This window comes from Lagopus muta, chromosome Z (genome assembly GCF_023343835.1).
Source record: "Lagopus muta isolate bLagMut1 chromosome Z, bLagMut1 primary, whole genome shotgun sequence".
NCBI lineage: Eukaryota > Metazoa > Chordata > Aves > Galliformes > Phasianidae > Lagopus > Lagopus muta.
The window spans coordinates 48420628-48438444 of record NC_064472.1 but is presented as its reverse complement, the minus strand read 5'-3'; the positions used below and the strand labels follow the sequence as shown (position 1 = coordinate 48438444).

Sequence of the window (17817 nt, the reverse complement as noted above, 5' to 3'; positions counted from 1 at the left end):
GACTTCATCATTTGCTACTGTTTCAAATAGTAACTTTACTTCTTTTTACCAGTATTATTCTGATGTATTAAGATTAGACTTTTTCTTTACCTGGAATTTTATTCGGGTTTAGGTATTACATTCGATATTGCAAACATTAAGAAAATGAGTATTTTTAAAATTTGTACTCTTAAAAAGCATGCACATACACATGCCACCTTAGATTTGTCTAATTCAACAAAATGTACATATGTACTTCAAAAGATAGATGTGACAATCATAGGATATAATTTTGATGGATTATAACAACAGAATTATCATGACTTGATCCTTGCTTTCTGGAAAAGGTTAATATCATTTTGTTCTTTTACCCTTTTTCTTTCCTGTCATGTTTAACAAAGATTAAAAAGATAAAAATAATAACTATAAAACTGTTCTTATTTTTCCATATGTTGTAAAAGCATCAGTTACTAATAATTATGTATTGTGTGACCCTCCACAGAGTAGAGGCTATTGATGATATAAATTGCCACTTTTGGTACTGTAAGTTAATGTACATATGGATGGATAGAAGGGATGATGGAAATTAAAACTGAACTTAGTACAATTTATGTAGATTATTACAGGTTGATGAAGAAATTTGTATATTCCATATTTAAGCTTTATTAAACACTTTTCATTTCCAAACTAGAAATATCATTGCTTCTTTGCTTTAGATATTAGGTGATTTTAGTGTCTTTAAAACAATTATAAGAAGTGAGATACTCAAAGCTACATTTTTTTGCTTATTTTTTCTGCCTGTTGAGACTAGCTAAAGATTGTGAAAGATTGGTGGTTTTTAATTTTTTTTTTTCCATTTAAGAGGAAATGAGCAGTATTAAGTCCAGACTCTAATATATAGTGAATAACAGGGTTTGAAACAGTCAAGCCATTTGAAAAAAAAACTGATGCTTAAAGCCAACACTGTTTGAAGGAATCACTATGAGCCAGTTAACAAAGACTAGTGTCTCTATCAAAATGATGTTTTACAGGAACAAAAGATATTTTCTATGTACTTTGTAGTTGTTAAAAACCATTGTTTTCTTGGCATGACTCCTAAAAGAAAAATAATTGTCATGTTTGCTAGTTGTCAGCAGAGAATCTGCGCTAAAGGGTGAAGAGTCTGATGGTTGACTCTGTTTTTATTCTGGATCAGGATGGACTGTGTCAAATACTCTTTTCTGTGTTACTGTAAACTAAAAAGATCTGATTTTGAGCACAAGCATTGCCAGTATTTTCTAAATACTTGGTTCACAAAATTTTCAAAGGTCTTCTGAAAATATGTGGTAATGATAAAGAAACTGTGACTAAGGTACTCTTTCAGAGGCATTATATTTTATTAATAGCAGTCAATTTCACTTCTAGATTTTAAAAGGAAGAAGGCAGAGGACAAATACGTCTGAAGGGCTATGATTAAGTAATTGTATTTTGTAATCTTTAAGAATTAAGAGGTTGCTTTTAAAATCTAAAATTGGCAGCACGAACAGTAAAATCAGATAGACAGATAATTTAGTAGTAGCAGTGGAGATAAAAAGGGCCCTAGGGGGTGTAGATGTATTTTGCAAAAACTAATGACAAATTCAGGAAGACCTTTTTTTCTTTTTTTTTTTCTTCTTTTTTTCCAAAATTAGGAAGTAATTTAATTTTGTGTACAGTAGGAGGGTTGATTGAAGAGTCAGAATAGATTATTGTGACTGAATCACTCTGAAAACTAAATGGTTTATCAGGATCAGATAACAAAGAAACAAGATCAGAAGAAATTCTTATGATTTATGCTATAAAATCCTCTTTTTAAGGTATCTCTGCATAGACTAACCTAATCATCACCTTAGCTGATCTAATGGAACAAGTGACATATTTTATATTAATGGGACTAAAATGTATTTTATGAACTGGTTTTTGGAGTGATGCACTGTCAAGAAGGCATTTATAAACACAACAGTTGTGCTTATAATACTTCCATATAAACTTCATCAAAAGTTTATTTTTTTATATACTATTTTATAAGAATTTAAATTTTCTTACTGTTTTTCTTGCTTATTTTTTTTTCTTACATGAAATCGATAATTTTCATGTTTCATTGAAAATTTGTCACAGTTGTGATGAGGCAGTCAAATGAGCTATCTTCTCACCTATACAACTTCTGTAGACTCATAGAATCATGAATATTGGAAAAGACCTTCAAGATCACCAAATCCAACCAACAGCCTTACCTGTTGAGTTCCTTCATTAAGTCATGTCTTTCATTACTACATTGACATGTCTCTTAAATACCACCCAGGCCTCCACCACTTCCCTGAACAGCCAATTCATACTCTCTGTGAAGAAATTCTTCCTTACACCCAATCTCAACCTTCCCTGTAGCTTGTATACCATAGAACAACAATGACATGTAATATCTAATGTCCTAATGAATGTTGACTCCTACAGAAATCACTGAGGAAATGTAAACATGATTTTAAAGTAGCATTTTCTTGTCTTTCTTTGCCATTACAATGCATTTATAGTTTTTTCTAGAAGAGAACTCTCAAAGCTTAGATCTTGCAAGATAAACTTTCCAAAGTTACACGTTAATACATAAATGGAAATTATAAATGGAAATTATGTATTATTTTCCAAAGGATTTTTCTGTATATATTCAAGCAATTCACATGTTGAAAAACTTATGGGAATACTGATATAGAAGCATTTAATATAAAATAATGTTTTTCTCCAGTGTATTACTCATTAATGTGCCTGCGTGCTGCCATATGTATTTTCAGTGTGGGATTGTGTGGAATAATTTACAGAATAAAGAAATTGAGCTTTGCTATATTGCAGCTATGGATTGAACTCTTCCTTTTTAAAAATTGCCTATTGTTCTTTAACTGTGATTTTTGCTCTGTATGTCTTCCAGGTGTGTGGAGGTGATTGCCAAAGAAGGACGGAACCTGAAAGAACTGTATTTGGTATCGTGTAAGATCACTGACTATGGTATGTAACATTTTTGCTCCACTAGGTTTGTATAGGAACTCTATTAAAACTGTTGGAAGTGTGTAAATGCACATTTTCAAAACATATACCCGTAAAAATAGGACATGTTTTACTTGCTTAAAAAGATATGTGCTAAGAAATATGAAAGTCACTATATATGTATGCGCTGTGAAGTATTGCTTATTTGAACTGGCATTTGTTGTGTAGTTTGGTTTTGTGTCCTTTTAATTGTCCTGGGAATCTGGAGAGCATTTGAGAGAGAATCAAAAAGGGAATGTGCATTTTAAGGTGCTGTGAAAGGACACTCAGGCAATGATGAGTGAATTGATTGCTTCTTGTGGGCATGTATGTTAAATGAACACAGTGATCCCCTTAAAGATGCTTTTATGATTAAGAAAAGAGATAAGCATTTTAGGAAGTATGCTTTCTATCTGGTAGACCAGATAGAGAAACATAATTCATACTCAGTACAAGAAAACTCATAAGTACTTACATTAGTACTTAAGTACTAAGGGTACTGTGTTTTGTTGTGTGGTAGTTGTTTGTTTTCTTTTTTTTCTGCAAATAACATACTGTTTTCAATTAAGACATTTATTTCTGCAGTAAAATCGTATTCTCAAATGTCAAACTCCCACTTAGACATTAAAATTTTGGTAGGACTTACAAACTTTTACATCTTTAAGCTGTTCATTTTGAGTTGTTCGATTCTCATTCACTCTTTTTTGTTTTAACTTTTTACCCCATAGCTTTTATAAAGAATTACTATGTCAAAGTGATAAATTACCTTTCCAGTGGTCTTTTTCCCTTCAGATTTTGCACTTTAGTGCAGTTTGTATGGGTGCTCAAGGGTATACTGCTCCACAGAGTTCAGGATTTGAACACGAGGGAGAGTGGGCCAGAAGCACCATTTTCTCTATCTACAGTTGTTTATACTTCCATGAGCAGAATAGATCCTGTCAAAATTAAAAATGTAGATTTTCTTGACTTTCTATTTCTTGGCCACGGTGAATTTGTGAATCTGTGAATGGCAACAATCTGCTGGAATTTCATGAAAGGGGATTCTCCCCACAGAACTCAAAGGGACAGTGCAGATTTTTCTTTTCACTGCTATTACATCAGAGGTATTGGATATATTTTTAAGTGAAACTGTCTCTTTGTGTACTATAGATCTGCTAGCTCTGCTTCTTACCCATACTGACTTTGGCACCCATGTGAAAGTTATTCTAATGGAAAGAATAGAATCCACAACTTGAGAGTTGGTATTCTCAGAATTATTTCACCATTCATTGGCTGCAGTTAGTGAGAGAAAAACAAGATTTCTCTCGGAGGAGGAAAACACACACTGAAGAACTGAAGCAAAAAAATTGCTTACAAGAAAATGAGGGGAGAGAGGAAATGTTCCAAGGTAGATGAAAAGCGGAATGTGCGTTTCACAGAATGAATAAGCGGAGAACATATGTTGCATTTAGATGATAATTGCAACCCTACTCATGCAACCTGAGCTTCTGGTGACTTCTGTGTATTAATACTTACCTGTCACTGATGTATTGGATTCTGCAGTCATTCAGCATTATTGCGTTCAGTTACTGGGTTTCTGAAAAAAATTTTAGTTGACAGTTGACAGGGTCTTACTTTTCAATAAAATCAGATAATTTTAGTAAGGATCAGTGGGCAATCCAGCAAAATATTTGTGATACTGACTGATTTTTATATGGCTCTTAAGACCAATTGATTATCATTATACTCTTCAGCACACCAGCGTGATGACTGTACTCATCTGCTCATGATATCCAAGAACACAAAATAAATCATATAGTGAGGTAGGATTTATACTTTGTGCTTTGTCTGGAAGTTAAAATCCTGCCTTAAATTAAATTGTGATAGCAGGTGAAAATTTGATTAATAAGCACTATTTACTGTGCTGTAAGTTCAGTTTGTTGTTGAACTTCATTTATCAAAGAAGCTGCCCCCCTTCCACAAAGGAAGAGAACAGCCATTCTCTTCCTCAGAGCCCTTTCAAACCCTCGTGTACTCTTTGTGTTTGTGGCAAGTAGATGAAATCAGCTAAAAAGTGTATGCCTGGCTTCTTGTGGAATCATTTAGTTGGGTCTCTGCTGGTCTTACAGAGACTTGCAGCTTCACAGTTTGTAGTTGTTTCACAAGGAGGTGGGTAAGTTGTGTCCAGAGATGTGTGAGACCATGACTTGAGTGGGAGCGTAGAGCCGTATGTGACTTCATTCTTTTGTTTGATGTTCCTAATACTCCTGAGTCTATGAATGCGTTTCTTTTGTTTGTGAAGATACATTAAGCGTCATGGTTTTGTTTTTGATTTCGATGTTACAGTCTTGACACCAACTTTTAATTGTTACTGTAGATATTTTCTGTGGGTTTTTAAAACATACCTCGGACTGGTGAGCTGGTTCCTTGCAGTTTGATGAAGTACAGAAGATGTGGGGTTTCAAAAACTCTCTTTGAAACTGTTCAGCTGGTAATGCAAAAGTGGTTACCCGGCTGTTGCTGGTGCTGGTTTATGGTTGCTTAGTAGTTCAACTGGAGAAAATAAAAACTGATATTTCTAATTTCCAATACAACTTAAATTCGCTTGAGATAGCAGGAAGTACTTAAGAAATAACATAATTACAGAAAGAATAATAAGAATAATTTTATAAAAAAGAAGAAAGTGTAAACGTTGCCCTGCTCTTAATGTATAGGCACATTCATGTGATCTAATTTCATGTACTCTAGGAAAGACTATGATATGTGACCTTCATAATTGCAATAATTTCTTTTTTATTATTATTATTCTTTATACAGTAAAGCAATGAGCAAAATAACTAGACATGTTTACATGCCATAAATATGCAATTAATATTCAAAAAATATAAAAGTACCAAAATGTACTTTGAAACCTGATAGTTAAAATCCTCTGATTATCCAGTGATAATATAGCAATAGGCATCATTACTTTCTCTGACAAGTTGCTACCCTGAGATATGTTTGGTTATATTACACAAAAAGACAAAGGAGGGTTCGAAGAAGAACTGAAATATGAGTGGATGCTAAAAGTTATGAATTAATGAATAATATATATATATATTTCTCTATTTTGCACTATATTATTTTGATAACTTCTGAGAACTTTATAGGGTGATGATTTTTTTTAATTTATGCTTGCCCAGCATAATTTCAAAAAAAGTCCATTTTTATTAGATTTTTGTTAGAATGTAATATGCTAAGTTGTTGAATGAGAGTTTAAATTTTCTTTATATCCAACATATTGTTAAACACTAAATAATCAGTAGCATTTACATAGACTGACAGGAGAGGCTGAATTTGTATAATCTCCAAGATAAACACCTGTTTGCCCAAGAACACAGACAGAGTGACATTAGTTACTCATATTATTTGGCTCTTTTGTTAAACAATCATGAATTAAGCATGGAGTGTCAGTGTTATCTTTGAATTTCCTGCCTTTTGTTGATTTGTGTCACAAACTTAACATTACTTAAACATAGGAGGTTTTGTATTTAAGCTTTTCCTAAGATCTAGTAAGAAAGCTAGGATTTCTCGGCTGTGGGGAGACTGTGTGTCAAATGAATTAGGCTGATGTGAGGATGTATAACAGTGAGCCAGGGCAGCAAGCACACACAGAATTGTGTAACTGTCTTTTCAATTTTATGCCTTGATTCTGGGTTTTATTGATATCCTTAGTGTTGGGAATTTGTTTTAAGCGAATTAATACTTATGAAGTTGGCAGAGGGTGCAGATTGCCGTGCTCTCTGAAGCACAGAAGTGAGATTTTGTATTCAAAGATGAAAAGAAGCTAGCCTATGAAACTAGACTAGATGTTTTAAGGGTCTGCTCTCGCAATAATGCCAGGCACAACTAAAAAAGAAGCTGCATTCCTGCCAGTGATGAAGAATAATATTCTTCAGTGTTTAATTTTACAAAAATAGTTCACTAGTCATTTTTTGACAGTGTATGCAGAAAATCATTTAAAGCAAAATTTAAACCATAGATTTCTGATCAGGAGAAGATAACAACATCAACAACAGCTTTTCGAAGTTAGAATGGAAGTGCCTGCAAATCAGTGCCTGCTACATGTCTATGGTGAGAGATCACTTATGAAGTCTCAGAAAAAAATAAATATCCAAACTGTCACTAATAGAAACATAATTGACACAGTTTGGGGAATACGTTTGCCTCATAACAATTCCTGTCCCATAAGCTGCAGAGGATGACAGTTTGCCTTTTCGCTTGTCTTGCATAACGTCTACTATGCAGTAGTTCTGAATTCTGCGTAATTTATTTCTAGCTATTACATAATTGCTCAGAGCTTATTGGATGAAATGCTTGGCACAAGTGCCTAAATTGGAAGGTATTCTACACATTCTTTTAAGGCTATGAATACTGAAAAAGAGTTCTCTAGATATTTAGCTTTTTTGCTTTTTAAGATTGTGAATATTTCTCATGTTGCCCCTTTTTGACATTTACTGGTACATTTGTTGTATTTGAGGACATGATTTTTTAAAAAGGTTTTTCTTTGAGAAGAAAGAAACAAAAAACAACAGAAGCTAAAGGAAAAAAAAAATAAAGGAGTTTCAGCAAACTGCAATTGAATTATATTCTTTCTATTTTAAAATTTTATAGATAGGACAATGCATTTAAAAATAGATGTCTGGAGGGATAAGTGTTTATACTATGTCAAGTCCAACTATCACAACATAGAATATAATTGGAAGTTGTGGTTCTTTTTGTTTTGTTCTTTTTTTTTTGGTTTGTTTGTTTTTGTAAAAAAGGGATTATTTCCTGAGGAGTGAAATACAGCCAACAGTGTTAAAAAGTTTTTCAAGATGTTGTTGAACTCTGGTGTTTTAATAGTATTGACTACATATGCCTTCTGTTTTAAAATAAAAGATTTTAATTTTCAAAGTGTTGGATCTTCCTATATATAATATGTTTGTATTCTTATATAGATATATCTAATGAGAGTCTTTTGAGCTTTCTCTCCAGTGTTTAGTATTTGTTGTGTAAATCTTAAAGAATAAGCATACTCTGGGTATTTCCTTGCAAAAGAATGTTTCAACTTTGTTTCTCACTTGAATGATCAGTTCTCAGTAATGCTCAGTCTCATTAAAACTGTACTTTTCCAAATTTTGATTTTTGTCTTTCTGAATGTTTTTAAAATAGCATTTAGTTTGAATACAGTTACTGAGAAAGAAATACATTATTTGTGGGATAAACCCAGCACACATGCATAAACACAGTAGAGCAGGTAGTGAATGCCTTTCTGGGTTAAAAAAATAAAAGTTCCTCTCCACGCAGTACACATTATGCAATCTCTTGCTTAATTCAGATCATTTAAAATATATTGCTTTCATTTCATCTTTCACTATTGTTCTGAATTGCTGATATATTGAGTTCTTTTTCTGTCTTTTTTCCCTGATTTTTTTTTTCTCAGAACTGATTTCTCTCTTCGATTTTCCTATCTCTTGCATAGTTTCTTCTGTCTTGTAGTCTTTCAGTGGTTCAAAGCATTCAAATTCTGTGCTCTTAAGGTGCATGTTCGTGCCTTTGTATAGATGTGCAGAAAATCTTTTCAGGATCACATCCTTCCTTTTCATCTTTAGTAATTTGTATGTTATGTATTCCTGTGTAATGTGCATATCAATTATGTTTAATAGCTCATTAAAGTATTTATTTATTTAGTTTATGAAGGGAAAAGGATATAAATGTATTCCTTTCTTATTATCTCAATTTTCTTTCTTTCCACAGAATTGTTTTGTTTCTACTTTTGGTTACGTTACTTAAATGTTCATGAATATGAACTCACTAAAGTAAATAACCAGGATTTTTAATGTTTTGTGCCAATTGTTGAGGTTTTTTTTTCCTTTTCTGTGAATAGGTTAATAAGCTATAAGTTTACCTGCAGTAGAGTGAGAATTATTGGAGGGAAGTTACAGGATCTGTTGTATGCATTAATGCTACTTCCATCCTCAGCATGCATTGTTATTATTATTTGCATCAACATGCAAAATCTCTAACATGCATTAAAATGTTTTTGTTTTGCTTAACATTCGTTCAGGATTCTGAAGCTCCTACTTCTTACTTTTATTGAAACTGCAGTTCTTGTAAGGATCAGTGAAAGCTTATTCTGGCAATAGAAGTTGGTTACACTGTGTTACATAATTTAGTGAAACAACAGTACAGAGTATTACCATCCCTTCCTCTTTTCAGGTCATTACAATTCATACTGCACAGTGTGCACAGTGAAGATTTGGAGTATTTTCGTGTGTGTCAGAACCTCTATATATTTCCTTTTAACTGCAAGAAAAAATCACAGAATACGCAGCTTTTATAAGGACATTTTTCAACTTGCTTGTTTTCATTTTTTTACATTCCTAGAGTTTTTTCATATTGTTGTAAATTAAGCTGTTGTTTGGACTAGTTGTTCATGTACAGATATGCATGTACTCATAAAACTTTGTGCACAAGGGATCCTGCTAACATTGAAACAAAGAGGACTGTTATTGTAGGAAGGAGAGAGGTATGTTTGGAGCATAGGACCCATCAGAGGATATCAGTAGATCTGTTAAGAGTGTTCATGGAGAAAAGAGATAACGTTACTCACCTGTCTGGAGTTTTCAATAGGAATCACTGTTAGGACGAAGCCGAATAGAACTTTATCAGAAGTAATCACTGATGAAAAAAAAAAAAAAAAAAAAAAAAAAAAAAAAAAAAAAAAAAAAAAAGCCCTTGAAGAAATTTTCAGAAACCCATTTAATTCATAAGTATGAAAAAACTTTTCTTTTTTTTTTCTTTTTTATTGTGTAAGTTTTAGGAGTATTCACAATGTCATGAAAATTCCATGCAGTTTTCTTTAAAAGCTGATTTGAGACACCACTGTGCATCTTCATGACCCATACAGTGAGATAAATTACAGCAACAGCACGTTCCTCAAATAGCGGATAGCTGCAAATCCTTTGTCCTATAGTAGATAATAAAGGTTTTTCTCTTTATGAGATGAGACAAACTTCTCAACTGTTTTTTGTCATGCTGGATGATGAATTGTACCCCTTAACCTGTACCCTTAGAAATAATGTAGCATAATAGCCAGTTGGAGGAAGCTGAATGTAGATGCACTTTTGAATCATCAACATGCACAGAGCAGAAGCCTATGATTTGTGAACAGTTTGTTCCCAGGTGGTTGTTCTAAATGTGAAAAACAGAGAGGTGTTGTACTTTGGGTTTGATTTGTCATGTGGGGAGATGCATAGGTACTGCTGATTTCATTCAGTTTCTTCTGTAAGAAGTTGTAACGGTGTTTTGGGATGTTATTTTGATTCTTTGTCTGGCAAGCTTGGCATCAACTGTAATAGAAACCTTAATTTTGTACTTTTTATCTCTCTTGAGAAGTGCTTCAGTTAATCTTTGGCAAAATACACCTTATTTATGAGAATCAAGGCAGAAAATTTACTTCTGACATTAAAAAAATTGGAATGGCTACAACCTCTGTGTATGTTTCCAGAAATACATTCTAGGACTCTTGTTTTATTCATTTACTGTATTTACTGTGTTAAGAAACTGTATTATAATGCTGAAATTTCATTTAACCCGGGACCTAGCTACTGTTCTATTGTAATATTTGAGTTTCATGTTTTACATGACCTTTAGAAAATAGCATAAAGCTTTAGTCCTTCATAATGTTATTCTTTGCATTGGAAGCAGTGTTAAGTGCATCTTCACTGAACTGCTGCATGGCAAGAGCAGTTTTGAAATTATTAGATATAACAAATTATTTGCATCTAAGCACCAATTTAAAGGACAAGTGATTTTTTACTTTTAAACCATGCGGTTTTGATCATATTATAATCGTTGGGGTTTTTGTAATTATTTTTTGTGTATTTTTATAAGCCCACAAGCTGTTGAAGAAAGTGCTGTCATTCTGTGTTTTTAGACTTTCATTTCACATTGTTCTTGTTAATTTCACACTGCAATGAGTAGTAATACTCCCAACAAAACATTCAATTTTTTCAGTGTGTGGTGGATGGATTTGAAAAAAAATAGCTGTCAAAATGTATGTAATGAGAGTATTTCTTTCTGGGTTAGAATATAATTTAATTTAAATGTTTAAAATATTTAATATTTTCTGACAAATACTAATAAATACTCTCATTACTGCACTGTTGTAGTCTGGTTTTATATTTATTCATCCAACTTTTGAATTGATGTAAGATTTACCCCTAGACTCTTTAATTGGTTGAGAAGCAATTACCAATCCCCTTCAAAAAAAAAAGAAAAAAAAAAGATACGTTAGCAATTTTAAAATGTTTTTATGCAACCTATATTCCTCAGTGGGGAATATCATTATTCTAAATCTAGAAACAGCACTTGCTTATTTTGTAAGTGAGAGGAAATCGGAATTCAAAAATAAAATATTTTATTGAATCTTTTTACATTTGATCCCTTACGCTATAAAAATTTTGCTGTATATGTAATCATTCAACTAATTATTTCCACTATATTTTAAATTTGCTGTGTTGTGTTGCAGTTTCACTTTATTTCTTCTAAATTGTAGGAGTTGGTCTTATGATCCCCTTCTTAATGCTCTTTCAAATGTATTTTAACAGATTACATTTTAAAATTACAGTGTTACTCCAATGTTGCCTAAGTGTTTTCTTCAAGGTGCCTTCATAATGTAGGTTTCATTATCAAGTGCTTAAATATGAGAACAGTTGTTTAAAGTTCATTGCAAGTAATATACAAGTTACAGCATAATTGCTGAAGCTAACTTCCTAAAAATGTTACTCTGTAGGATTGCCTTTCTGTTATGTAACTTCTCTTGGATGTTTGTTGAATATTCAGTACTACTCAGATTACTGAATCTGTGAATCATTTTGATCATTCTCTGCCCATTTAAAAATGTATATCAATTAAATTAAGGAAATGCTAATATTGCAGAGTTTTCTATTCATTAATCATTTCTATAATTTAATTTCATAATGAAATTTCAGTATTTATTAAAGAAGTACTTATTAGGATATTGATGTATTTCCCTAAAATATAAATAAAATCAAATGCCTAATATCAAAGTAAGGTCATAAATATTGATTTGAAACGTTATTTACAACAGCAAAAGTAGTAAAATTAATCGTCTTTCCTATGAACAGAGCATGAATCCAAAATATACATTTTTTAGTTATTGAAGTGAAATGAGTGGTACTTCAGCTCTGTGTTCTTTTAATAATGGTGATTCTGAGTTAATTTTTTCTAAGAAAAGAGAAGGAGAAAAGAGAAGGAGCAACCGATTTCCCCCACTGTAATATATATAGCAAATTTATGTTGTCTTTCTCAACTATTTGATTTTTCACCACAGTATGACGGAATGTGGAATCTACTGATGTAAGGAACAAGCATGACTTTTAGTCATAACTAATTTGAATGGCAACTAATTTTTATGCTTTCAAAAATTACTTAATAGGCAGCAAAATTTTGTTTGGATCTATCTAAAGGATTAGAATAGTTTTGTATGAAAACTTGCCCAGAACTGTTCACAGGGAGCATGGGATCCTGCAGCTATTTGGATGGCCAAGCAAAAAGACATTTGAAAGATATTTGAAAGTTATTTGAAGCCAAACTTTTAGGAAAAACTTTAGTACAAAAGCGTATATAAATTGTACTCCCTTTCTTTGATTTGTGCATTTTACTTATGTCACTTGTATCAGAAAGAGTGACGGTGCCTGGTATGTTTTTTTTTGCATTTGGAAGCATCATCAAAAAAGAAGAGTACAAGGCCCTTACTAGAATAACTTCACAGAGGACACTGTTCTTTCTAGGTATACGTTTTGAGGGTGCCCAAACTTTTTGCTTGCCTTGGCTGCACTGAGTGAAGAGAAATTGTCTTGGGCCACTTATAAAATCTGTAATATAGTTAATAAAAGTAAGTAACAAAGCATCAAAAAGAGGGCTAAAAGAGGGCAGGTTGAACATGTGTAGTCTATATGGAGCTGTTTTGATAGAGCAGTTTTTTTGTCCATGATGTAAAAAGGAGAAAAAACAGATCAGAAAGATGCATCAGCTTTTTATTTTTCCTTTCCGTGACAATTTTTATATAAACAGAGCTTGTTTTCTGTTCCATACTCTGTTCTAGTCAGATAATTAAGGGGGAATTAAGAAACAATTCTGATCAAACACTGTTACTGGGGAGAGCGGTGGAAAGAAGAAAAGAAGAAAGAAATGCATTTTGTCCTTTAATCAATAAATATACAAGTACACCTTGAAAGTAATAGAGATTGTAAAGCAAAAGAAACCTAATTCACACAGGTCTCTACTCTCTCTACTCCCTCTGAAATCCATATTTTCTTATGAAGTTATGATTTATGACCAGTTAGGATTTGCACAGGTTTTGCAAAAGAGCCTAAAAGAAACCCTGACTTTGTAGCTTCACAAAATCTGTGACCTCACCTGGAGTAGTTTACTGACAGCCATTCAGTGCACTTTTATGCATTTTATGATGACTGCATGTGCATGTGCAAATATTCACACAGAAAAAGATATCTTGAATGAATACTCATGGTATTTATTTCTTACATAGTCATAAATGAAAAAATGCCTTTGTCACACATCTTTAAGGGGAAAGGAAGAGTAAATATCAGTTTAAAATAGATTTTCAATGTATGTGACTTATTTATAGTGCACTTGGACATCTTATAAATAAACAACATTATTGGTGAATTTCCTCACATGCATTCTTGGTATGTTTTTAATCAAAATAAAAAGGCAAAATATGTATTGTTTCTGATAAAATAAAATAGAATTTGATTACTCTCTGCTAATGCATAATACCACTTAATTTGATTTTAGGAGTGGAAGATCTCTAATGGAAGGGAAATGTACTGCATAAATTAGGTGCATCTCTTATATTTACCTCTATTCGTTCAATTGTAAATACTGCGTCTGGTGCCAAAGAAGTAACAATACTGAATTGTAAACAATTTTGACAAACATATAAAAAATATGAAGGGACAAAATATATTTCAAATTTATGAAGTGCCTGAATCTCATTGAGTATCTAATGCATTGTGGCATATTAAAATGGAAAAAGGAAAGGATAAAGGAGAAAAGAGAAAAGAGAAAGGGAAGGGAGGGGAAAGGAAGGGAAGCGAAGGGAAGGGATGGAGAAAGGAAGGGAAGACAGGGAAAAGGTAGGGAAGGGGAGGGAAAGAGAAAGAAAGGGAAGGGAAAAAGGAAGGGAAAGGGATAAAAGTGGAAAAGGAAAAAATGAGGAATTTGGAAAGCTGTGGGATTAATGATGCAACCCATCACATGAGTGAACAGTTCATCAGTTCATGGAGTTTTAATTAAATGGGTTATCTGGGAAATTTCATTGTTTCAGATAGCATGCAGAAGCTCTGTTTGTTGTTGTGGTGGTGGGTTATTTTTTAGTGGAATAGGTACACCTATCCACACATCTGTGCTCTGATTCTTTTGTAAGATGCTCATGATTCTCTTGTCATCATACTTGCAACTTTGTTTATTGTAACTCACTTGATTACAAAAGATTCTGGTAGTAGAGATTTTGAAGCTCCTCGCAGTTTGCAGATAAAAAGTCCCTAGTCTTGAATCAAGATTTAACAAAAAAGTATTTGTGTAGTTCCTATGGGAAGTGGCTTAGAAGTGCACACAGAAGGGTAAGCTTATTACTGTACTTGATAATGGAGCCATTGACAGGTCTTTTGTTGAATGAGTGCTGGTGCACATCAGATTTGTGAAAGATGGAAAACCTTGTTGTTTTTTTTTGTTTTTTTTTTTTTGCTGACACAGGCTTTAAATCTTGAACATCTGATGATATGACACAGGGAATAAAAGCAGCAATAGATGTGTTGGAGTAAAAGCAAAAGAACTCAGAATAAAACCATTCAGTCACAGCGAATAACATGTGCAGCCAAAATTTGGAGAAGAAAAACCATGTACTTTTGCTGTCAGTTGGACCCTGAAGCTGTTCTTGAACTGAAAAAGCTTCTGTCTTTCAAAGTTTCTGTTGATAATGTAAAAAAATTTCAAATTCTGCTGCATTGGTTAGCATGAGATCATGGTATCTTTCAACTCTATTGATTGTCTTGGTGCATACTTGCTCTGTTCTGGAGATGCCAACCTGAGGCATGACAGAGAAGGGTGATGGAGAAGCATAATAGGTTGCCCAGGGGCGTTGTGGAGTCTCCTTCTGTGGAGATATTCAAGACCCATCTGGACATATAGCTGTGTGACCTACCATAGGGAACCTGCTGTAGCAGGGAGGTTGGACTCGATGATCTCTAGGGCTTCCTTCCAATTCCTGCAGTTCTGTGATTCAATGATTCCAAACTTGAAAGAGCACTTGAAAGGCATCAAATATTAACTTTGTCCATTTCAAATTTTAGTTATGATATTTCTGAATTTCAGTTACATTGTGTACAGAATGTGATTGTAGTTGCCCTCTTGCATAGATGTGCTTTCGTTTCTCTTTCCTAACATTTTCATAAGGACAGCATAGGTAATTTCAACCTCCTTCTAAGTTAAATGCCAAACCAGATTTCTTGTGGAGGTCCAGCCAAGATATGCTGTCTTGCTCAGGTGCTGCCAGGCATTACTGATGTTCCTTGCTAATAACAGAAGAAGGGGTGTGCAAAAGTTTGATATCAGTTTGATTAGTTTACATGAGGTTTTAGCAAGAACTTCATCTAGGGGAACGTGGGCTGTGTCATGGAGAGCTCTGAGATGAGACCCTTGAGAAATCTAATAAGGGAATGGGAGACTGAGGCTGGAAAGTAGTCCTGCATTGAAGTGTAGATTATTTGATCTCAGAAGTAGGAGGAACTGCAAGAATGGAGTGGGAACGATAGGCATAGGTTCCGTGGCAGGATGAGGGGGATAGCCAGGACACTTTGCTTGGAAGAAAGAATACACATACAGATTAATCCTGTTTCCTGTAAAGGAATGCTGAATTCCTACCACATTCAGTTTCCCTGTTGCTGTCAGAAAAGGAGTGTGTAATGGTGCTTTCAATAAGATCTCCCACTCAGTTCCCAAGTTTTATGCATTAAATAAATCTCCATTATGACAGATGTCCAAAACTTAGGTATTTAAATTTGGAACAATGACACTTACACATCATATATTCAGAAGTTTTTCTTAGGCTCATATACTCTATACACAGGATTGGTGTTTCTAGAGCTTTAGAAGAAAGGTTGCAGAGATCAATGCTCTGAAGTCATGGAACATCTTGTTGCCTGATGCACTGTGAAGCCCATTCTTTTGTTTTTCATAGCTCCGTGTGTTCAGCATTGGTATTTTGAAAAAATGGAATGTTGCAGACCATGTGGTACAAGTAGTGACAGGAAGATAATTGTCTCGCTGTGGTAGTTTATTGGATTTAGAATTTTTTTTAGTTACTGGGTTCTTTTATATTCTTAGCAACCATGTGCTTTCATAAACTTTCCAAGTACTTGTCCATTTTAAGCCTAGTTGGTATTCTAATAGGTAACTGTGTGGCTACATACGAAGAATCTCTGCTGTCTGTAAGAACTTAAACTAGAAGCTGTAACCAATGTCTAGATCTATTTTCTATTTACAGTCTATTTACTATCATCAGCTTTACCATGGATTTTTGTGTGGCATGAAATAAACAGAGTAAGCATTCCCATATCCTCTCCTTATTTTCATTTCTTTCTTTTTTTTTTTTCCCCAAATATGTTACCCTAATTTGCCACTGCTACCTGCAGAAATTTTTCTAAGAGTTTTAATCATTTGTTCATTTGTTCATATGATACGCCTTTCCCCTCAGTTTCAACTTAATTCTTGAAATTTAATCTTTATGTTCAAAAATAGCTTTTTTCTTGTGATGAGGAAGAATTTCTTTTTAGGTCTCATACTGTTGTCAGAATATGTCCTTGATTGTGATTTTTTCTTCTGTTTGCAAACAGCAATAGAATAAGAGCTGCAGAACTCTGTTTAAAACAATGCACATGGATTTCTGAATTTAAAAAAAATGAGTGTAATTAAAATTAGATTCAGAATTAACAGATTCTGTAAGAGATTCTTGAATATGCAGCGTTTGAACAGATTTCATAAACAACATTGTCATCTAGCATTTGAAAACTCTCTTAAAAGCTTCTTCTGAGTATCAGTTAGTAGCTCTAAAGCTATCAGTTTAAAAGGGGAATTAGGTAACAGACACTTATGTCTATCCAAATAGCATCTGAGCACCAAGAGAGCAATGTCAAAGAATTGTGGAATCATAGACTGTCTTGGGTTGGAAGCGAACTTGGGCAGGGTTTCTTCCTGCTAGATCAGTATTGATTGATAAAATGTTTGTTAGTCTGTCTAGAATCTTTGGCACCAATGCCATGTTCTTATTGGCTAAAATTACAAAAAACTGAGTTAGGTTGGGAAAACAACTACATTTGTGGTAGGGATACATAATACACTTCGAGCTGTTTTATGTAATTATGAAAATATTGATTGCTCTTACAAAGCAGAATGACATTTTAAAGCAAAAATGAAGATTTACAATAAAACATACGAAAGTAATATTCTGTGAAAGTTCACAAATTGAACTGCTACTCTAAAAGTTTCAATAGAGAAATAAAAAGCAGCTTTCTGGCTTGATTCATAAACAAAGGAAAAATTAGAATAGGAGGATGTAAAATATTAGGAAAATCTGTATAGAAAATAACATGGGAAATAACTGGCTAATTACAGACAGTAGATATCCAGGAGACATCTATTTTCTCTTGTAGGCAAAGGTAAGCTTTCAAACTATCTGGTAACAAACAGAGAAAATTAAGC

General features: G+C 33.4%; 1 protein-coding gene across 1 annotated transcript in view; it reads left to right on the top strand.

Moving 5' to 3' along the window:
- Positions 1–17817, top strand: part of FBXL17 (F-box and leucine rich repeat protein 17) — a 280966-nt gene that overhangs the window by 187105 nt on the left and 76044 nt on the right. Inside the window, exon 7 of the mRNA XM_048931384.1 lies at positions 2915–2991. Within this exon, the coding sequence (XP_048787341.1) occupies positions 2915–2991 (77 nt within the window). The remainder of the gene's footprint in view (positions 1–2914; positions 2992–17817) is intronic.